Source organism: Lutra lutra, chromosome 10, assembly GCF_902655055.1.
Source record: "Lutra lutra chromosome 10, mLutLut1.2, whole genome shotgun sequence".
Taxonomy (NCBI): domain Eukaryota; kingdom Metazoa; phylum Chordata; class Mammalia; order Carnivora; family Mustelidae; genus Lutra; species Lutra lutra.
In genome coordinates, this window is record NC_062287.1 from 84443541 (window position 1) to 84467125 (window position 23585).

Sequence of the window (23585 nt, forward strand, 5' to 3'; positions counted from 1 at the left end):
CTATCACTCTTTGCAGATGATATGATACTATATGTGGAAAACCCAAAAGACTCCACTCCAAAACTGCTAGAACTTGTACAGGAATTCAGTAAAGTGTCAGGATATAAAATCAATGCACAGAAATCAGTTGCATTTCTCTACACCAACAACAAGACAGAAGAAAGAGAAATTAAGGAGTCCATCCCATTTACAATTGCACCCAAAACTATAAGATACCTAGGAATAAACCTAACCAGAGACTAAGAATCTATACTCAGAAAACTATAAAGGACTCATGAAAGAAATTGAGGAAGACACAAAGAAATGGAAAAATGTTCCATGCTCCTGGATTGGAAGAATAAATATTGTGAAAATGTCTATGCTACCTAAAGCAATCTACACATTTAATGCAATTCCTATCAAAGTACCATCCATTTTTTTCAAAGAAATGGAACAAATAATCCTAAAATTTATATGGAACCAGAAAAGACCTCGAATAGCCAAAGGAATATTGAAAAAGAAAGCCAAAGTTGGAGGCATCACAATTCCGGACTTCAAGGTCTATTACAAAGCTGTCATCATCAAGACAGCATGGTACTGGCACAAAAACAGACACATAGATCAATGGAACAGAATAGAGACCCCAGAAATAGACCCTCAACTCTATGGTCAACTCATCTTCGACAAAGCAGGAAAGAATGTCCAATGGAAAAAAGACAGCCTCTTCAACAAATGGTGTTGGGAAAATTGGACAGCCACATGCAGAAAAATGAAATTGGATCATTTCCTTACACCACACACGAAAATAGACTCAAAATGGATGAAGGATCTCAATGTGAGAAAGGAATCCATCAAAATCCTTGAGGAGAACACAGGCAGCAACCTCTTCGACCTCAGCCGCAACAACATCTTCCTAGGAACATCACCAAAGGCAAGGGAAGCAAGGGCAAAAATGAACTATTGGGATTTTATCAAGATCAAAAGCTTTTGCACAGCAAAGGAAACAGTGAACAAAACCAAAAGACAACTGACAGAATGGGAGAAGATATTTGCAAATGACATATCAGATAAAGGGCTAGTGTCCAAAATCTATAAAGAACTTAGCAAACTCAACACCCAAAGAACAAATAATCCAATCAAGAAATGGGCAGAGGACTTGAACAGACATTTCTGCAAAGAAGACATCCAGATGGCCAACAGACACATGAAAAAGTGCTCCATATCACTCGGCATTAGGGAAATACAAATCAAAACCACCATGAGATATCACCTCACACCAGTCAGAATGGCTAAAATTAACAAGTCAGGAAATGACAGATGCTGGCGAGGATGCGGAGAAAGGGGAACCCTCCTACACTGTTGGTGGGAATGCAAGCTGGTGCAACCACTCTGGAAAACAGCATGGAGGTTCCTCAAAAGGTTGAAAATAGAACTACCCTATGACCCTGCAATTGCACTGCTGGGTATTTACCCTAAAGATACAAACATAGTGATCCGAAGGGGCACGTGCACCCGAATGTTTATAGCAGCAATGTCTACAATAGCCAAACTATGGAAAGAACCTAGATGTCCATCTACAGACGAATGGATAAAGAAGATGTGGTATATATACACAATGGAATACTATGCAGCCATCAAAAGAAATGAAATCTTGCCATTTGCGACGACGTGGATGGAACTAGAGGGTATCATGCTTAGCGAAATAAGTCAATCGGAGAAAGACAACTATCATATGATCTCCCTGATATGAGGGAGAGGAGATGCAACATGGGGGGTTGAGGGGGTAGGAGAAGAGTAAATGAAACAAGATGGGATTGGGAGGGAGACAAACCATAAGTGACTCTTAATCTCACAAAACAAACTGAGGGTTGATGGGGGGAGGGGGTTGGGAAAAGGGGGTGGGGTTATGGATATTGGGGAGGGTATGTGCTATGGTGAGTGCTGTGAAGTGTGTAAACCTGGCGATTCGCAGACCTGTACCCCTGGGGATAAAAATATATGTTTATAAAAAATAAAAAAAAAATTATAAAAAAAAATTATAAAAAAAAAAATAAAATCTTTAAAAATAAAAAAATCTGCCAAAAAAAAATAATGCTTCAAAGTTATTCAGAGAAAAAAACTTAGAGAAAATCCAAAGATACAGAATTACAAATGAGTAAATATGATCATAGATATGGAAGAGATTACAAAGAATTCAATGTAGGGAATGCGATTAACTAATGCTATCAAAACTGTAAATAATAAAAAAAAAGTGTTTCCTAAGAAAATATAATTCAAAAAAGAAGAAATAATTATATGGAACATGAAAAAAAGGTTTGTTTTTTTTTTTTGTTTTTTTTTTTATTTATTTGACAGAGAGAAATCACAAGTAGGCAGAGAGGCAGGCAGAGAGAGAGGAGGAAGCAGGCTCCCTGCTGAGCAGAAAGCCCGACGTGGGGCTCGAACCCAGGACCTGGGATCATGACCTGAGCCGAAGGCAGCGGCTTAACCCACTGAGCCACCCAGGCGCCCCTGAAAAAAAGGTTTTAAGAAGTCGTATAATACATGGCTCCAATTTAGTTCTGAGTTAACAAGGAAAATGTTTGCTCCATTTTTAATTTTCATCTTATACTGCAAGAAACTTCATATCCAGTATATAAAGTATAAACATACTTCACATCCAGACTCTTAAACTAGAAAACAGCAATCCAAAATAATGTATTTCCCTCTCTTAAAACTATTGATTGTAGCAAGAATTATATATTTCTTTACAGGGGACCTTCACCAGCCTGTGTGACATTCCATGCAAAATCAGAGGTAAGGTGCTTCAAATGGAATGGTTTTAAATATGTGGACTTTCCCTGGACTTCCATAATTATTCATACTGAAGGTGAATTGATCACATCTCATCAGAAATATACATGATAATCAGAACAACACACACGCTTACACGCTAAGGCACAACATCGATATCCTTATGAGAGTCCTCAAGTTGACACATGAAAGGAGCACTTAACACCAGTCAGAAGTCGTTCAATTCCTTACTTGGGCCACAAAAATAAAGAATAGTCCCAGTTAGGGAGATATACCAGTACTGGGTCGTTTTTGCTCTGGAATTTCTTTTCCTTTTATCACTAAAAAATTTTAGTGTTCTAGTGTTTACCACTAAAAATGTCTTAAAGATACATTTACTTAACAAGTCTCCTTGAGCCAAAACACCTTCTGACACATTTACCCTATTACACTGAAGACATGAGTATACGATAGATTTTTTAATTTTAATTTTAAACTTCCAAGTTTTCTATTTATATTTAAACATCTACTAAAACTAGGATGAACATAAGTACTCATGTGCCCTGGACAGCCCCAGATTATACCTGCTTTCCTGGCATCCAATGTAATTAGTTATTTCAGCATTCTTAGAATGTCCTAAAAAATTCACGGGTCAGTGAAGAAATCAAAACAAAAAATAGAAAATATTTTGAAGTAAATCTTGATGAAAATACAAAATGTTAAAAACTGTACGATGTAGCTAGGCAATATTTAGAGAAATTACATCCTTAACTATAAAACAGTATATTAGAAAAGGAAGAAAATCAATGAATTAGATTTTTATCACAAAGGAGAAAAACCGAAATCTCAGCCAATCAAAACTAGTGAATGTAGAAGGAAAAAAAAAAATAAGGAGCAGTAACTGGCAAAGAAAAAGCAAACATAAAAGAAAATTTTAAAGACAAACTCTGGGTCTTTAGAAAAATAAAAATGAAAAATCCCTAGCAAACCTAACAATGAAAAAAAAGAAAAAGAAACACAAATAATATCAGTAATTACAGTCATTAAAAAGGTAGTAAAAGCTGTTTCTAGTACAGTGAAGTAAGCTCACAACAAACTCTCCCATAGATAACAATAATAAACTCAAGACATAATACAAAAAACAATTATGTGAAGGCTCTACAGATTGAACAGAAGCAAAGAGATTTTGCTGAAGAGTCAAAGTTGTAATAAGAAAAAAAGACAAAGATTGCCAAAGGTTTCTTATTTTTACTGATTTAGCTTTAGCTTGAGCATAGAGCAATACAGGGAGTTAAAACAAAGAAACAAAAGTCATCCTTCTGAAAAACCTAAAGAATCACAAACTAAAGGAATGGAGAGTTCAGAAAGCCATCTACCTAATCAGTGTCACTTTACTTACTGAAAGAGTAATGATTCCATATAGCAAGGAAAGAATTGTCTTTTCAATAAATGGTGGTAGGTCAATACGTTATCTATACAGGAAGAACAAATCCACCTTTACCCCTGTCTCACACAAAAGGGAAAAAAAAATCAATTCCAATGGAATGCATGTTCAAATATTTAAAAGCAAACCTCAGGACTTTTAGAAGAAAACACTAAGATCATCTTTGGAGTCTTGGAGTAGGCAAACTTAGCTATAAAGCGAAAAATTGATACATTAGGGTTTATTCTGACTAAAAGTGAAAAAACTAACAATATAAAAAGGTGAGGGGTGAGGTGCACCTAGCTGGCTCAGTTGGTGGAACATGCAACGCTTAATCTCAGGGTTGTAAATTCAAGCCCCATGTTGGGTGTAGAGATTACTTAAAAAAAATTTTTTTTAAAGAATATTGAAAGGCAAGTCAGAGACTAAATATATTTGTAACACACTGGACTTTTACCCAAAATATAAAAAGAACATCTAAAAATCTAAAAAAATCCAACAATCCAACTTTTAAAAAAATTAGCAAAGACACAGACTCCTCACAGGAGGTTTATCTAAATGGCCAATAAGCATATGAACAGGTACTCAACTTCATCAGTCCAATCCAAATGACAATGTCATATCACAATCCCTTCAGAAAGGCTGAAGTAAAAAGAAAATATTTAGTGCTGGTAAGGATGACAGGCAACCAAAATCTCAAACATTCCTGGTTAGAGTGTAAATTGGTATAACCATGTAAGAAAGATATTTGGCCACAAATAGTAAGCTAGCCAAATTCCTTTCAAAGCAGAATGGATAATGAATTATGATATATTTACACAATACTATAAAGCAGCAAATAACCCATATCTGTACACATTAATACCAATCATTTCACAAATATAATGAGCAAAAGAAGTCAAATACAAGAGTAAACAGTGTATGACTTCATCTACATAAAGTACAGAAACAAGTAAAGCAAATCAGGACTTTGATTTCTCTTTATGAGTGTACTAAAAGAAAGCAAACCCCATGGGGTCCAAGAACTCCCTCTGTACAGGCATAACCTTGACATTTGTTCATTCAATCATGGTGCCAGAACACCATCAGACCCTATAGTAAGCCTTCACAACATCTCTGTTAATATGGTTCTCCTTCATAGTCACAATGGTAAACAGACCCTAGGTCTCAAAAAGCCACTGAAAGACCAATTGGAGAGGGGCCCATTTCAGTCATGAGATGCTAATTGCTTAACAATACCAATATGGTTTTTGGTATACCTTAAGTAGGTTCCTGCAGTCTTTCAATTGTATTTAGACTTCTCAGAATTCAACTTGTTGGAACCCTAATGAAAATGGTCCCACTAGGTGGCAATAAGGGTGATATACATGTTGCTTATAGAACCCTCAGACTTAAATTTTATACAGCTAATTCCACATTAAAGCAGTTTTAGAGTTACAATAAAATTGAAAGGTACAGAAAATCCCATACACTTCTGATCCCACAAATGTATAGCCTCCGCTATTATCCATGTCACTCACCAGAACACCTTTTTTTTTTTTTTTTTTTAAACCAAGGATGAACCTATATTGACACAACACAATCACCCAAAGTCCAGAGCTGATGTTAGGATTCACTTTTGGTGCTGTATATTCTATGGGTTTGGACAAAAGTATAATGACATATCCATCATACAAACAGAACATTTTCACTACCCTGAAAATCCTCTGTGCTCTGCTTATTCATCTTCTCCCTCAAACACCTTGGGCAACCATTGGTCTTTTAATTGTCTCCACAGTTTTGACCCTTCCAGAATTCCACAGAGTTGGAATTGGTATTCAGTTTTTTCTAACTGATTTCTTTCACTCAGTAATTTGGATTTAAGGTTCCTCCATGTCTTTTCATAGTTCGATAGCTCATTTGATTTTAGCACTGAGTAATATACCATTGCCCACACTTTTTTATCCATTCACTTACTGAGGGATATCTTGGTTACTTCCAAGTTTTGGTTATTATGAATAAAGTTGCTATACACATCCATGTGCAAGTCTTTATGTGGATGTTTTCAACTCCTTTGGGTAAATGTATAAGAGTATGACTGCTGGAGGATATGGTAAGAGCATGTATAGTTTTGTCAGAAATCTCCAAACTGTGTTCCCAAGTGGCTGTACCATTTTGCATTTTCACAGCAATGTATGAAAGTTCCTGTTGTTCCACATTCTCATTAGCATTTAGTGTTCTCACTGTTTCAGGTTTTGGCCACTCTAGTAGGTGTGCAACAGTATCTCAATGTTGTTTAATATAAATTTGCATTTCTCTGATGACATATGATGTGAAGCATCCTTTCATTTGCTTTTTGCCATCTGTATGTCTTCTATGATCAAATGTCTGTCAAGGTATTTGGCCCATTTTTAAATCAGGTTGTTTATTTTTGAGTTTTAAAGAGCTCTTTGTATATTCTGGATAACAATATTCTATCAGCTATAACATTCGCAAATATTTTCTCCCAGCATATGCCTTTTCTTCTCATTCTCTTGACATTCTCACAGAGCAAGAATTTTTAATTTTGATGAAGTCAAGCTAATCAACTATTTTTTTTCATGGATTATATCTTTGGTATTGTATCTAAAAAAGCATCAGATACCCAAGGTTCTCTAGGTTTTCTCCTATGTTATCTTCTAGGAGTTTTACAGTTTTGCATTTTATGTTTAGATATGTGGTGCACTAGAGTTAATTTCTGTGAAGGATGTAAAGTCTGTGCCTAGATTCTCTCTCACTTTTTCTCTTCGCCAAGTGTATGTTGTTTCAGCACCATTTGCTAAAACGACTGACTTTGTTTCATTGTGTTGCCTTCACTCATCTGTCAAAGGTCAGTAGATAATATTTATGTGAGTCTATTTCTGAGTACTCTATTCTGTTCCACTGATCTATTTGTCTACTCTTTTACCAATATCACACCGTCTTAATTACTGTGGCTTTAAGTTAAGTCTTGAAGTCAGGTAGTTTCAGTTCTCCAACTTTGTTCTTCTCCTTCAATATTGTGTTTGCTATTCTGGGTCTTTTGCCTCTCCATATAAACTTCAAAATCAGCTTGTCAATATTCATAAAATAGCTTCCTGGGATTTTGATTGGGATGGCATATGAATCTATAGATCAATTTGGGAAGACTGACATCTTGACACTGAGTCTCCTATCCATAAACATGGGATATCTTTCCATTTATTTAGTTTTTCTTTGATTTTATTCATCATAATTTTGCAGTTTTCCTCATATAGATCTTATACATATCTTTATTAGATTTATGCCTAAATATTTAATTTTTTGGGATACTAATGTAAATGACATTGTGTTTTTTTTTTTAAAGATTTTATTTATTTATTTGACAGAGAGAGATCACAAGCAGGCAGAGAGGCAGGTAGAGAGAGAGGAGGAAGCAGGCTCCCTGCTGAGCAGAGAGCCCGATGCGGGGCTCGATCCCAGGACCCTGAGATCATGACCTGAGCCGAAGGCAGCGGCTTAACCCACTGGGCCACCCAGGCGCCCCTGACACTGTGTTTTTAATTTCCAATTCCACTCACTCATTGTTGATATACAGGAGCTGATTTTTCTTTCTTTTCTTTTCTGAGAGAGAGAGGGAGTATATGTGCGTACATGTGGGGCGGGAATGGCAGAGGGAGAGAGAAGAGAGAGAATCTTAATGCAGGGCTCAATCTCACAATCTTGAGATCATGACCTGAGCCAGAATCAAGAATCAGACACTTAACCAGCTGAGCCACCCAGATGCCCTGGAGCTGATTTCATTTAGATAGCAAGGAGAGATGGCTTTACTGAGAATGTGTAGGTTGAAGCGAGATTTGAAGGATAAGTAGAAGCTAACTAGTGGCCTTTTGGAGGAAGAGAACAGGACAGAGTAAGTAAATGCTAGAGAACAGGAGAATGAATAAATGCTAGAATGCAGAGAGTAAGGAAATTTACAGAGTGATGTGGCTAGAGAGACAAATGGAGGGTACTATATGCCAGTGCTTAGTAAGTACTGTTTTTATATTATCAGACCTCTATTCTGAAAGGATTGGGAGGGCACTTGAATGAAGAATATACTGCAGATGAACTAAGATGAGGGCTATATGTCCCAGAATGGATTAGAAAGCTCTTAAGAAGTAAATTTCATAAGTCTGGGTAATGTAATGGACATGGCAGAATGATGCTTGAAAGAGGACCTGAGTGTAGTGAGGTGCCTTGTCTTAGGCAACTAATTCTGCAAAAGGTCCTATCATTTACTAAGATATAAAATATAAGAGGAAGTTCAGTCTAGGGCATTATGAGTTTGAAGACCCATTAAGAAACTGGTAAAGTAAATGCCTGAACTTATAATTCCGGAGGTCAGAGAAGCTATCTGGACTATACATGTTAGTCATTGATATATAAATGGTAACTGAGGTCCTGGGACTGGATAAAAGTAAGAACATGGACTAAAAAGACAGAATGGTCTTAAGGACTCCACGATTTAATAGCAGAAAGGAGGGAAAGGAGCTTATTTTCATTTACACCCTTTAGCCATTGAATTGTCCCTCCAGCCTTTCAAATACTGATCCTTCTCCTGTGCTATGATTTCCATTCCTTCCATCTCATTTAGGTCCTTTTCTTTATCAATTGTCTAGAACTATTTTCCAGTGCCTAATTTTTCTCTTTAAGAACAAAACTCACCCCTTAAATGTTTGTCATCTCCTCTATGCCCCTTCATAGCAAAGTGTTCTAAAATGTAAAATGGTCTACTTTTATGGAATATTCAACTTCATTTGCCATTCAATTCTATAATTTTTTTTTTATTTTATTTATTTATTTGTCAGAGAGAGAGAGAGGGAGAGAGAGCAAGCACAGGCAGACAGAATGGGAGGCAGAGGCAGAGGGAGAAGCAGGCTCCCTGATGAGCAAGGAGCCCGATGTGGGACTCGATCCCAGGACTCCGGGATCATGACCTGAGCCGAAGGCAGCTGCTTAACCAACTGAGCCACCCAGGCGTCCCTGCCATTCAATTCTAAATACATTATTTTACTTTTCAGTTTACTACTCCATCAAATCTTCCTTTAACAAAGCCTGTAAAACATTAATACTAAATCAAATAAACATTTCCAATTCTTATTTTACTTTCTTTTTCTCTGCCCTGGTTTTAAATGTCATGCTCCCCAAAGTTTATTCTTGGTCTTTTTTTCTTCTCAAAGTATACATTTCCTTGGTGAGTTTATTCATCCCTTGGGGTAAACTCCCACCATGTGCTAATTAATTTCAAATTTACGTGTTTCATCTAGAGATCCCTTTCTCACATGGCCCAGTGTATTGGGTATCTCTACTTGGATGCTTCCAGGGTACCTCCATTTAAACATATTCAAAACAGATTTTAAAAACTCATTTTATGATCACCCATTCCCTAAAACAACCAACACCATAACGACAAAATTCCGCTATTTTCCTTTATTCTTTAACCTCTGCCATCCACAAACCTGCTCAGAAATCTGTCATCTTTGATTCCTTGTGTCAACTCTCCTTGGTCACATCAATTCTACTCCTCATAGTAATCTCTTAATTCATTCCATGCTTTTTATCTCAACCACAGTCAGCTAATCCATTCTCTTCTAGTATACTCTTAGCCAAAACATAACAATCAAATATGATCATTATGTTGTTGCTTTACTTAAAAATCTTCAATAATTTCTGTTTCCTATTATTTTTACAAAAAACAAGAGCCACAACCTTAAAAAAAATCAATTAGATCTTTGTCTAACTTCTCCAGTCTCATCTTAGCACTCTGTATAAATCATGAGAAGCCTGTACAGAAGCAGTGAGAGCAGATTTGAAGAAATAGTCTTTCCATCCTGTGCAATGGCTTTCATTGTCTATTACGCCCTCATCTTTTATACTTCCTTCATCACACAGGTTAAACTTCCTCCTCAGGAGAAACTTCCCAAGGCTCCTCTCTGATCTCTCAGCCCAAGTTAGGTATACAGCATTTGTCCTCCATAGCACATATAATATACCTTATTATCCTGTTTACCACCCTGCTTCCCCCAACTATGAACTCAAAGAAAAAAGAGACCATTCTTTCTCCTATAACCTGAATGCTTAGCATATTCCCTGGGATTTAGTATGTGCTCGATAAATAACTGTTAATTATTAAGTTGTTTTTAATCATTATTAACACCATACCTAAACATACCCTTTCCACAAATACCTCATTTATTCCAATGTTTTATATTCAACTCTACGTACTGGTAAATTCCAGTATTTGGCATTATTTGCTTTGATAGCAAAGTTTTGTCTTTGTAAAAAAAAAAATTAAGACAGATTAAATTTATTCTATAATATTACATATATTATATATTGAAGATATAACTTCAAGAATGCCTTGCTGTGCATATATGGCATGATTTCCAAATTATGAAGTTGAACAAATTCTTCAGTTCTAATAATAACATAAAACAAAGAAACATATCACCACTTTTAGAAAACTAAAGGATAAAGTAAATGGAGAGAAAACAAGGGAATATGTAGTAAAGAAGCCTATAAAAGTTCATTATTATTCCAAATTTTTCTGAGCAGCAAAAATATCCAATAAGTTTACATCTGAAATTAGACTGCTTTGTCCCTTTTTGTTTTGCCCTTCTTAGCACTTATTTACTACAGAAAAAAAATTGGCACATACTGTCCAATGTGTTCACCTAAAGCATTATGCTGTTTTCTATGTATTAATCTCCCCCAAATGTGAACATTTTTAATTCTATGGATCTAAAGTGACATATTAGGTCTAAGCAGACAGTAAGCACTCAACAGCTATTTACTGAATCATTTAGATTACAAATTTACACTGAGGAAAGGTTCTAAATGAAAGCATCTAAATCTTGATCAAGCTTTCCAGTTGATATACTGTTAAACAGTAAGGTGGTTTGTTTTATTTTCTTAAGATTTTACTTTAAATACAAAAACAAAACCACCAGCCACTATTTCACAAGACTAATTGCAGTTTATCAAACAGAAGCCGCCAAAAAGTTTTAATAAGTCACTGAGATTTAAAACAATTGGAAAGAATTTCAAAGAAATTTGGATAGATATATTTTTAATACATCATAGATCACTGTCAAAACCAATAATTCCGTAGCACAGGCACAATTTGGGAGTCTTTTTTAGTTTAGACATTTGTCAATCATGAATACCTTTAAAAATCACTTCCTCCTCCACCCAGCTCACTTTTGAGAAAAGTTTTAAATCCAAAGACACAGCTCTAATTGACATGTTTTTTCCACACATAAAATTCCTATTCTAATAAAAAAAAAAAGCTCTCAATTCAGAGTTCAAAAATCACTAGGAAAGTAAAGTACAGACACATCTAATACCAGTTTTTTTGGGAAAGAAACCTACAGTATTTTCTGTTATTTGCAGCTGCCTTAACAGCAAATGACAATTAAATGTGTGAACAAGGTTGTCAGAGTAACACTTGTCATTCACACTACTTATAGAAACGCACCCCAAGACTTCCAGAAGCACTAATTAAAATTAACGAAAGCTTCTCAAGGGGACTTGTCAGAGAAGTTACATTTTGTCATTTGCTGTTTGAGACAGGAAAACCAAATCTCCTCAAAGCTCAAGTTTTCCAGCTAAAGTCTAAATCCAACCCACCTGCCTGCCACTGGCACTGTCGAACTGACCCCAGATGCTCAGCAAGCAACTCATTAAGAGTTCCAATTTCTTCAATAAAACACAACCAGTCGGAGAAAAACAAAACAAAACAAAAAAACCTGATGGTAAAGGCGGAATGAATTTTCTCTCAGAAGTCAGAAAAGGGGCGAGGGAAAATATCTTTCCTCTTTTCTAAGGACTAGAGGAAGGTGCAAATTACTGGCAGTTACTTGATATATCGCTCCACTAGCTTTTTTTTCTTTCATTCTGCGTGAATGAAGACACTCAAAACGAGAAAAATGTTGAATGATATTACCCACCTCTAACCCCAAAGAACCAAGGAACACTCTCACCCAGGACTCAGGTGGGCCTTTCTCACCTGGGCCCAGCAGAAGTCCGCCGTCTCCACGTAGAGCGCACTTTTCAGCAATACTCCTTGCGATTGGTTGACTGGGAAGAGAGCTCTCAATTCTATTGGCCACGGGAGCGGAGATAGTGGGCAAGGAGGCGGGTGTTTGGGGCTGGCTCTGACGGGTTTGCGGCTTGAGTTCCCAGAGTTCCTATTGGGTCAACGCGGGAAGTTCCAATATGGCGGCCGCCGCGACCTGCGGCACCGGCGCTGGGAGTACTGGATCTATAGGGGCTGCAGCATGCAAGAACAACGTCACCAGTTTCCAGAGGAAGGGTCCTAGAGCAAGCGGTACAGACAGCGGCTGTTCTCGACTGGTGTCCATCGCGGGCACACGACCGTCGGTGCGGAATGGACAGCTGCTGGTATCTACCGGGCTCCCAGCCCTGGACCAGCTCCTAGGTCGGTTCAGAACGGAGATTTGGGCTCAACAGAGGGAATACTTGGGGAGGGCACCTGCCAGGGAAGCCGCCCTAACCTCATATTTATCTCTCACCCCTCAGCCTTCCGACTTGGAAAGGATAGTCCGGTCTGATAGAGATGTAGGGGAGGAAATGTTGTAGGGAGACTCCTAAATGCTGTGACTGCTCCCACTTTGTGCTGTGGTTCTGGCCCACCAGCCTTTCTAGGTTACGACGGGATCCCTACATGGTTTTATCTAGAAATACTATCTAGTAAGGGGGAATCATGAATATTTGGAGACGGTTTGGCCTTCAACTCCAGGATCCTCTCCTGGTCTCTGCACCGTTCTGCCAACCCCAGATAGCTCGTGGTTTCGCCTAACCTACAAAGTTTGTATCATTGTGAGAGATGGATTTCATTTAGAAAATGCTGAAAAAAGTAACTTCCCCACTTTCACCGCCAGGCTGCTTATCTCCTGGTTCTGAATCTTTAAACTGTTGGCTTTAAGAGAATGGATGTTAAAACACTTACGTGGGTACAAAGTAGTTAAAGCCTGTTGTTGATATCGGTGGTCGTAGTAGTAGACTGCGTTAAATATATTTGTATATATTTTTGTTAAATTTTTTCTCTGTATATTTTGCTTCCCAGAGTTAACATTGCGAATGATATGTTTAAAGTTAATTCACATTTTAATGAGAAAAAGAAATCCAGTCCTTAGGCTTTTTTGTATAATCTTTGTAATTTTTCATGAGAAGCCTGCTGAAGAACAGCTTGTTTCATAACTGTTAACGTTGCGAAGATTGGCCACATTAGATTGCTAGGACAGAGCTGCTGTGTTAATAGAGCTTGTAAATTAGTTGTCTTATCAGAATGTTGCTTCATTAAAATTGGTCTGTGTTTATATTTCATAACTCTATATAGTATGTGATCTGTGTCAGTTAAGTCTTGTACATTTTCATAAAATATTACAAATGCCATTGCTTGTTCTTGTACTACACTTGAAATTTCTCTCTGTATTACATTTCCCCCCTCAAGGTACACTCTTCAGATAGGTTTAGTGCAAAGGAAATTGACAAAGCAAGCAACCTTTGAGAAAGAACACAGCTGCTTGCTTGTTATGTCCTGTTCTTAACTGAATCCTGGTTATTTCTACACAAATTTGAGTATTTGCACTTAATTGTCTCAAGTATTGCCTTCCTAAATTGCGTGGTGCTGAAAACAAATGATCCAAAATATATAGTTAGCAAATATTTATCTCAGTTTTGTTTGTTTGTTTGTTTTTGTTTGTTTGTTTCTTTCCCTGTTGAGCTTTGCTTGGTATCATCCTATACTTGAATTTAAAGTCTGGAAGCTGTTCCTAGTCCTTACCTTTTTTCCCCCTCCCTAATTCACTGGAGATATGGAACTGTATTCACTTGATCCTGAATCTCTTCAAACAAAAAGGTCAAATTTCTGACACTATACCTTTAGTTTCTTATTAGAATAACAAAATTTGCCTGGCACAGTTCCTGGCACATAGTTGATTCTCATTAAGTTCTTCATTGAAAGAGAACTGTATAGGAAAAAAAAAAAAAAAACCTGGACAAGAGATTATGAAAGAGGTAGAATGAGTTATGTGTGAGCTCTAGAAGCAGATACAGTGACATGAACAGAGTCATTAAAGCTAGAGACAGTGTAGGCTGATCTTCAGGCTTCAAATTTAGTGTTACTGCACTGTGCTACAGCTGTTTCAAATTTTTGAGAACTCTTTTGAAGTGGCTTTAAGCACTTATCAGACCCAAGACTAATGATTTAAGTATGTCTCTTAAAGCACCCACTAAAAAGTTAACCTAAAGCACTATATATAAATATTTCATTTATATTTAAGTGTTTCTACAGGGCGCCTGGGTGGCTCAGTGGGTTAAAGCCTCTGCCTTCGGCTCAGGTCATGATCTCAGGGTCCTGGGATCGAGGCCCGCATCGGGCTCTCTGCTCAGCAGGGAACCTGCTTCCTCCTCTCTGCCTACTTGTGATCTCTCTCTCTCTCTGTCAAATAAATTAAAAAAAAAAAAACTTAAGTGTTTCTACAGTGATATAAACTTGAACTGTAATTTAAAAATCTTCCAGATTTGCTTGCGAGGGACACTAGTATTTGATTGTAAAAAGCTTATGCTAAAAATTGGTGTTTGTTTAAGATAATTGAAATAGGCATTAGTTGAAATATGTTTTGCATGTGTACAGTTAATTCTCAAAGTGCAGAGAAGAGGTTGTTATAATAGGAGTTAGTATATTTGGAATAATAAATATGTCCAGAACTATTTTAGTTGTTGTTAACTTCTTAATGACATTTTTGTATTTTTATTTTTTATTTTGTATGGCTCTGTAGAGCAAATCCGTTACATTCGTTTTTCATTAAAACATTATTTGGAAGTGAAATGTTTGGCTGCTAATGTGTATGCACATAAATATAAGTAATTCAGATTATATTGTTAATCTAAAATATTTGACTCAGATTATGACAAGCCTAATATAACCATATTGTGACAAGACACAATGATAGCAGGATGTTTTATCAGAATGGTGGAACTATACTATGACATCGTGACTGTTGCCTAAATATATTCTGTGGTTACTGTGAAACAGGTAAATATTGTATTGTCACTACCATGCAGTGCAATGATATTTCTACTACCACTGTGATGTCAGTGTAATTTTAAGCATAGATTCAAAATATATTTAAGTATATTTTTGAATATATTATACAGGCAAATTGAATGTTGATCATTTGAAGATACGCTAATATTTCCATTCCTACTCCCAAATGCTTTATGAATTTGACAATTCCCCATATCAGCATCTTTTTTAAACATGATCTAATCATATCAAAAACTTTTGTTCTCACAACTTAAATTTTGTTAGATATTGATATACATTTCCCAAGTTGGCCACATTGAAATTTTCAACTTCCAAGATTTTTCTAACCCAGCTTCTCTACCCTGTCCTTCCAGGACATTTATGTCATTATATGAGGACACTATATGTATATAAATATTTCATTTCCCTTCTTCCAGTAATCACCAAGAAGTTTACAGTGGATAAAGGATTCTGGCAGAATTTCTTTCCTTTTTTTTTTTTTTTTTTTTTTTCTCCCTAGGGCAAAAGGTATAGCTCATCTTAGGATCATATTGTCTAACTTGGGGGAATTCTCTCCCAGGCTCATCCTTCAAAAGGTACTTTAAGGAGGGGTGATATCTCAGGTTTGACTGGTTTAATTAATGTGCTGTTTGGAACTTACTCAATTTTGAAAATCAGGTGAACGGAAGATAGGGATTTGGGATAAAGAACAGTCCAGGAAGAATACTCTAAAGAAGCTTGACGATAGCTACCATTATCAATGCTAATGTTAAAAAGTAAATACTAGTGGGCTTATTTCCTTTGCTCCACTGTATCTTAATTAGAATGTGTGATATATGTTGAGTTTGGACTATATATTAAAAATAATCCTTATTTTTATGGTTGTGATAGTTTAGTAATGGCTGTACATTTAAGGAAAATGTAGCTTATTCATTTGTATTGATACATAAACTTGTTTCATGTAATTTAATCTATAGAACCATTCTGTTTATAGCTTTTTCTGTTTTGTTTCCTATATTTTCCCAGCTAATCGTTGTGATAATCAAGAGTTGTCAGGATGTTTCCTACTTCCCAGAGAGAGAAGGAAAAGTAGACTTGTTAATGAAATGAACTGCAGTTTAATTTGAGGCATGGCATTAATTAAATAGTTCAGGACATTGCTGTGAACAAAGGAAGGGATAGGAACTGTTTGTACTTTGCATTTTCCCTAAAATGACCTATAATTTTATACAAAACTATTCCTTTATAGAAAGGACTGCTGTAAATCACTGTTGTCTTTTCTGACTTTTGTTTCCTTTCCCTTTTACTTCCCCTAACTTTGAAAAAGGAGAGGCCCTTATAAAGTAAGGTATCACTTTTGGGTCGTTATATCCTAATACATTAATTTGACCTTGCTTACCCAAAATTTATAGCTTAACTAGAGATCTGCTTTGGGAAGTGTAAATGGTGATTGAATTTTCTCCCTTTAATATAATTTTCTGGGGCTCCTGGCTGGCTCGATTGGTAGAGTATATGACCCTTGATCTCAGGGTATTAATGGAGTTCTGAATTTAAAGATCCATTAAAATGAGCTTTGGTTGAATGTATCATGTCAAGATCCCCTGTCATGGCTGGTTGCTGAAGCTTTTTATTTTTTGATGAGTACATGGATACAAACTTATTCAAACTTACTCTAGTTTAAAATACAGTTAGAACCAATATATCAAGTGAGATATATCAAAATACTTTATGCAGAAGTGTTTTAGGGAAATGTGAGGTCTCATCACCCTGAAATTTCGAAGAACAGAGGAACTTTGCTGTTACATATATGTATGTGTCAAATCATTTTCCCTCATACACAAAAAGCTTGATTTTTAAAATAATAAGGCGGCTTCATCTTATTCCCCATGACCAATGTCCGAAATGACCAACCTATACTAAAGCCATCCAAATTTAAGTCTAGTGAATTTTCATGATAGAGCCCTTTAGAAAAAAAGATAATTGCCTTTTGTAAGAGAAATCCTGATATTATATTCAAATGTCTGATTAAAGTCATTAACATGTCCTCATTTTATGTTGTTTTGAGTAATGTTCACAGTTTCCGAACATTAGAAATTGAATGTACATAAGATTTAAAATTAATTGGGTGGCATTTCCTGAATTATCAGAAACTGGTTTATTTGAATCATTCTTACAGAAAATTACCTTCTTAGTGTACTCTCATTTGTATAATGCTTTGCTTAACTAGTTCATCAATAGGAAGTGTTCTAATTCTTACTATTATAATGATCACTATTTATCAAATAATGGTATATCTATAATGATTTGTTCTAATTAGAAAATAATTGCCAGAATGGTAATAGCTCTTACTGAGTACCTTTCTGAGCCAGACACTTGAGCTAGGTATCATTTCATTTAATTGGGAAACTATTCCTGGATCTATTCTTATCATCCCACTATGAATGACATTCACAAAAAGTCTTCAGTTCTGTATCTAACTGTTCCAGTTGTAGGCCTCATATAAATTCTTAATTTGAGGCTACATGAATGTAGACCCAGGGATGTTTAGACAAGAAATCTAAATCTTTCCTATAAGAAATAGATTAAGGAATGGAAACCAGGTAACTTTTTTTAATAGTACCCGCTCTAGGCTAGACCATGCAGTATCTGTTATGTACCTCTATTAGTTTGTCTTAAATATACACAGAATGGTGAGTAGGCATTTAAATGCTTGTTTTGCATGTAAGAGAGAAATACGGAACTGGAAATTTAAAATGCTCAAAGTGCATTAATCAAAAAAATTAAGTGCTGAAAATGGATTAAAAAATTTAGTAGTGGTTTATATGTAGCACAAACGATAAAAGTAGACATTTAGCCTAATCTTAGAGAAAATCTTTTTGCTCAGATCTTTTATGGTTGTTTTCATCCTATATATTCCATTTTATGTGATTCTTTTAGTTCGAACAAAATTTGAAGTTGTCCTGTATAGTCTGGTATGGCTTTAAATGCTACATTGAAAGAACCTATCTAAATGTGAAATTAAAATACATATTTAGTGCGATAACAAATCCACCTAAACATTAAAATATATATAAAGTGCTAGTTTATTTTTAAAATCTTCTCTAACAATTTGAAATGCTCTATTTAGAGTCATAAAGTCACTAAATATAGCATTGTGTTCTATGTTCATGTATATTACCAAATTTCAAACTCTTTGAACAATAACATTTATGCATATTTGCAAGGCAAAAAGTAAACACTGTCAAAGGAACTTTACATACTAAGTTGTTCTATATAATGTTTGCCACTACAAAATTTGTTGGGGGAAAATTTTTTTACTGGTACTCTAATTATTTCTTTCACAGTTTTATGCACCAAAACCAAAGACATTGGTAGGATTGTCTTCAGTTGTCCAACAATTTTGAGTAGTTTCTTTTTAAATTACTTTAGATACATTTCATCCTTCGATATTCATATTTCATTCTATTTTAAGTGAATTTGCTAGTATAATTTATAACAAATAGGAATACTTTTACAAATGGTTTTACAAATGTTGCGCAAAATATTTGTACTCAAATGTCTTTTCATTGTAGTTCTAGTTATCTATAATTTGACTTCAAATTGATTTTTATTAAATCACTATTTGAGTTATATGCTAATGACAGTACTGCTCTAATTCAGATATTCAAAAGAACATTTTCTGCTATTATTAAAAATGTATTCTGGGGGCGCCTGGGTGGTTCAGTGGGTTAAAGCCTCTGCCTTCAGCTCAGGTCATCATCCCAGAGTCCTGGGATCAAGCCCCACATCAGGCTCTCTGCTCAACAGGGAGCCTGCTTCCCACTGTCTCTCTGCCTGCCTCTCTGCCTACTTGTGATCTCTGTCAAATAAATAAATAAATAAAATCTTTTAAAAAAATGTATTTTGTAACTGTGACTTTTTTGTTTGAAATTATGAAAATATTGTTTATTTTAAATTCTAAATGTATTTGTGAGTATGTCCAACTTCGTGTGTATTTTCCTATTGAAAAAAGGAATTACTTTTAATTATCGGGGTGTTTTTCCCCAAGGCTTATTAAATTTGAGTGTAAATACTAAAGTGGAATTTCTACTACAATAACCTTTCCTATGTTGTACTTCTGTAGTATTAAGTTACTGTGAACATTAGGTCTTGGCTATTGAGTTAATTTATTAACAGGTACTAAATGTAACATTATTGGGACACGTAACCACAGTTATGTTGAATGCTGCATGGTCCTATCACAGGAGAAGAGTGGATAGTACAGTATATTATGAAAGTAATTGTAATGTGTAGTGTGTAATTACATATAATATATAATTATTTCATAATAGCACCTTAAGCAAAGTATCTCCAAGGTAATTAAAATGTTGTTCTCATCTGCAATTTTAAAGTTAGTGAAGTAGTTGTCCTTGATAAAGCTTAACTTTTATGCTAAAGATAATGTGTATGAAAGGGTAGATTAATTTTTTCTTGGTTTTATTTTGTTTCCAGGTGGAGGTTTGGCTGTTGGAACAGTTCTTCTAATTGGTTAGTATAGCATATACACTTTGTTCTTCCTGATTAGAGTTTTCTATTGTGCATAATGATTTTATGGGTTTGCCAATTCTGATATTAAATATATAACTTTCTATAAGAGTTAAGCTAAATTAGAAAAGAAATGCCATAAGTTTTAATTTAAATTCAAATGTTGATCCAAACTTAGAATAAATGAAGCAAATATATCTGCAAATACAGCTCTGGTAATTTAAAAATGTTCACAGTCCATTGTCCTCCGTATCTTTTTAAAAAGGTTAAAATTAATGCCAATTGTGTTTTTTTTGGGGGGAGGTGGGGGACATCTCTGTATGCAAGTGAGATTATTGTAGTGATTAATTTGAGAAGTTGTAACAATAAGTCCATTGTATATATATCATGCATTTTTATTACTATTTTCTTCTTATTGAAAGAAAAGTAACAGACTGATAAAGCATATTCTTGTTCACCTTTAAGTGCCAATAGTTCTTATTTAATTATACATACATAATCCTATTTGCCTTATTGTTTAGTTTAGATTATAGAATCTGGAATTGAAATAAACCTTGGCAGTTATGTATTCAAAGTTCCCAACTAGCCATAAATCACTTTTTGATCATTGTTGACAGTGTCAAACAATTTGGATACAGATTATATAATTTAAAGGGCTCACTACTTTACAAAACTATGAATTATTATTGAAATTATTAGAAAATTCTTTTTTAAAATATGTATTTGAGAGAGAGAGCAAGCACAAGCGGGGGGAGCTGCCGAGGGAGAGGGAGAACAGACTCCCCACTGAGCAGGGAGCCCAACGTGGGGCTCAATCCCAGCACCCCAGGATCACAGCCTGAGCCAAAGGCAGACACTTAACCAATTGAGCTAGCCAGGTGCCCCAGGAAGTTCTCTATATTAGTGTTTAATCTATATAATTTAACAGATTTGTTGTTTCTAATTTTGTTCTCTGATTTAACTTGCATATTTTTTCACATGACACTTTTAAAATGTTTGAAAATATTTTATTACCTCAAATCTTCTTTAAATGAAATAGACACCGCTCCTTAAACTCTTTTTAATGTGTTGTGGCTTTCATGTTCCTTACTCTCCTGGTTGTTCTTTCATCATACCCATCAAACTGATATTGTCTCTTCAGCTGTGCTCACAACTGAATACAGTATTCCAAATTTACTATACTTATACTTAGACTACAAATTGTGATAATCTAGACAGAATTATTATTTCTAGGCACCAATAAAGTTACTCTATATTCATTGACTTCTCTTAAGGTAGCAATGAAATGTGTTACTCTGCCCCAGGAATGCAAAATGGTGGTGTTTTAAATTTAGTATGTACATAAGCATTTGTCTGATAAGTAAAGCTCTATCTGGAAAACTCAAAAGAGATGTGTAGTACATCTTATTCCCAATCTCTGCTGTATAATTAAAGAGTAATAATAATAGTGAGAGCTGCCCTTTTCTTACTATGGGTCAGTATTGTGCTGTTTTTATTTATTTTTATTTTTAAAAGATTTTATTTATTATTTATTTGAGAGAGAGAGCACAAACAAGCAGAGGGAGAGGGAGAAACAGGCTTCCCCCTGGGCAGGGAGCATATCACAGGGCTCTATCCAAGGACCCTGAGATCATGACCTGAGCCAAAGGCAAATGCTTAACCCACTGAGCCACCCAGATGCCCTATGCTAAGCGTTTTATACATGGTTTTTCCCTTAACATAACAACCTTGTAAGATGTTACATGTAATCCGTATTAACCCCATCTTATACTTAAAGAAATAAGGCTCAGAGGGTGAAGTAATTTTCTCATTATCACACAGCAAGTGAAAGAACTAGGATTTGAATTCTGGTATGACTGAAAGGCTGTGTTTTTTTTTTATAACTGCTTTGTAGCTTTCTTACATGCCTCATTTAATAGCCATAAACAGTAAAATAGGAGTTTTATACCTTGTTAATTTTTTAAAAGATTTTATTTATTTATTTGAGAGAGAGAGCATGAGATGGGAGAAGGTAAGAGGAAAAAGCAGACTCCCCAAGGAGCAGGGAGCCTGATGCAGGACTCTATCCCAAGACACTGGGATCATGATCTGAGCTGAAGGCAGTCACTTAACCAACTGAGCTATCCAGGCACCCCGTTTTATACCTATTTAGAATAAAGTTTTAAGTAGTAAATTAAGCCTACGTTGTGGGGGTTTTTTCTTTTAATAAATTTCCAAATTTCTAAACTTGAAAGAGCCCTCATTTAATTAATTCACAATAAGGATAAAAGTTGTAGCAATGCCAAAAAATTCTTTTTTTTAAGAGTACAAACTGGTGGTTGCCAGAGGAGAGGACAGTGGCAGGGGGCCGATGGGGTTGAAATGGATGAAGGGGAGTGGGAGGTACAGGCTTCCAGTTATGGAATGCATTCATCATAGGGATGAAAGGTAGAACAGAGGGATTGTAGTCAATGATATTATGATAGGGTTATGTGATGACAGACTGTAGCTACACATGTGGTAAACGTAGCATAAAGGTGTAGAAGTATTGAATCAATATGTTATACTCTTGAAACTAATGTAACGTTGTGTGTCAGCTGTACTTCAACAAAAAAATAAATAATAAAGATAGACTTTTTAAAAAAGAAAAATGCTTTTCTTTTACATAATCAGCATTTCTTCATTCTAGGCGGAAAGTTTTGTCTCCATAATAGTAAAAGAATATACAAAGGCTATTAATTAAGATTTTTCAGGTGTGCAATATTTGTTAAAGATAGATTTGTATAGTTGTAGCTTATTGCTGCCTAAAATATATTAATTTTTACAAATGATGCTATTGAGTCATGTTGGTTCTGTGTTCAGTCATCATATTTTAACCCAGCCATTAATTTCCATGCAGCTCTTGGTTGCAAAATACTTGCCAAGTTTTTACCAGACATTTACTTCAATCACTACAATGTAATTTTCTGGACACTTACCTAGGGCTTAGTGCCCAAGTATCTGAATAATAGACATTTAATAAAAATATGTTCTATAAAATATTTGTGCCCTCATCAGTCTTTAAAGTACTAGTTAAGAACCTGAGGTACAGAATTATTCTTTTTTTTTTTTTTTTGACAGAGAGCGAGATCACAATTAGGTAGAAAGGCAGACAGAGAGAGAGGGAGAAGCAGGCTCCCCGCTGAGCCTGATGCAGGGCTCGATCCCAGGACCCTGAGACCGTGACCTGAGCCGAAGGCAATGGTTTAACCCACTGTGCCACCCAGGCGCCCCCAGAATTCTTCTTAACAGTAGACGTAAGAGGGAGAAATACCCTGTAATTGAGAAGTTTTAGAAATGGTGATGTCAGTCTCATTTTTAAAAACTTATCTTTTAATAAGGAATGAATGAAGGATTTTATGGACAAAATATTTCAGTTTTTAATGTCAATAAATAAATACATAAAATAGAAAAGGATACGTACAGAATATTAGGTTGTCCTTTCAGTTGCTCTGTCCCCGTACCCAGAGACAATAATGTTCTGGTATCCTCCCCAAATATTTCTACTGAAATAAGAAACATGGGGGCACTCTGCTTTTTCCACTGGATACGTCTTAGAGATCAGTCCATGTGCAATCATATGTTTATTCTAACAACTTTATAAGATTCCATTATATGGATGTGCCATAATTTATTTAAATAATTCTCAATTGATAAATTTAAGTTCCATTCTTCCATTGCTAACAATGCTGTTGCACATAATCTTGTATATAAGCTTTGCAAACGTGTAAATATCTGTAGAATAAATTCCAAGCTACAGACTTGCTTAGTTGAGGCATGTTAAATTGTATTAGATAT

The 23585-nt window shown here is 35.5% G+C and overlaps 2 protein-coding genes across 6 annotated transcripts in view; one reads left to right on the top strand and one right to left on the bottom strand.

Moving 5' to 3' along the window:
* The window catches only part of IMMP1L (inner mitochondrial membrane peptidase subunit 1), a 91512-nt gene extending 79260 nt beyond the window's left edge, over positions 1-12252 (bottom strand). The window contains exon 1 of one of the 5 annotated variants that reach the window (XM_047690791.1): positions 12142-12252. The gene's annotated coding sequence lies outside the window, so the exon portion shown is untranslated. Of the gene's footprint in view, positions 1-11821; positions 12105-12141 lie in introns of those variants that run through there. The other 4 variants (XM_047690795.1, XM_047690794.1, XM_047690796.1 and 1 more) reach the window with 4 other exon arrangements.
* A 121-nt stretch (positions 12253-12373) lies between these two features.
* Positions 12374-23585, top strand: part of ELP4 (elongator acetyltransferase complex subunit 4) — a 253972-nt gene continuing 242760 nt past the window's right edge. The window contains exons 1-2 of the mRNA XM_047692860.1: positions 12374-12632; positions 19737-19772. Coding sequence (XP_047548816.1) covers positions 12410-12632; positions 19737-19772 — 259 coding nt within the window. The 5' untranslated portion in view covers positions 12374-12409. The remainder of the gene's footprint in view (positions 12633-19736; positions 19773-23585) is intronic.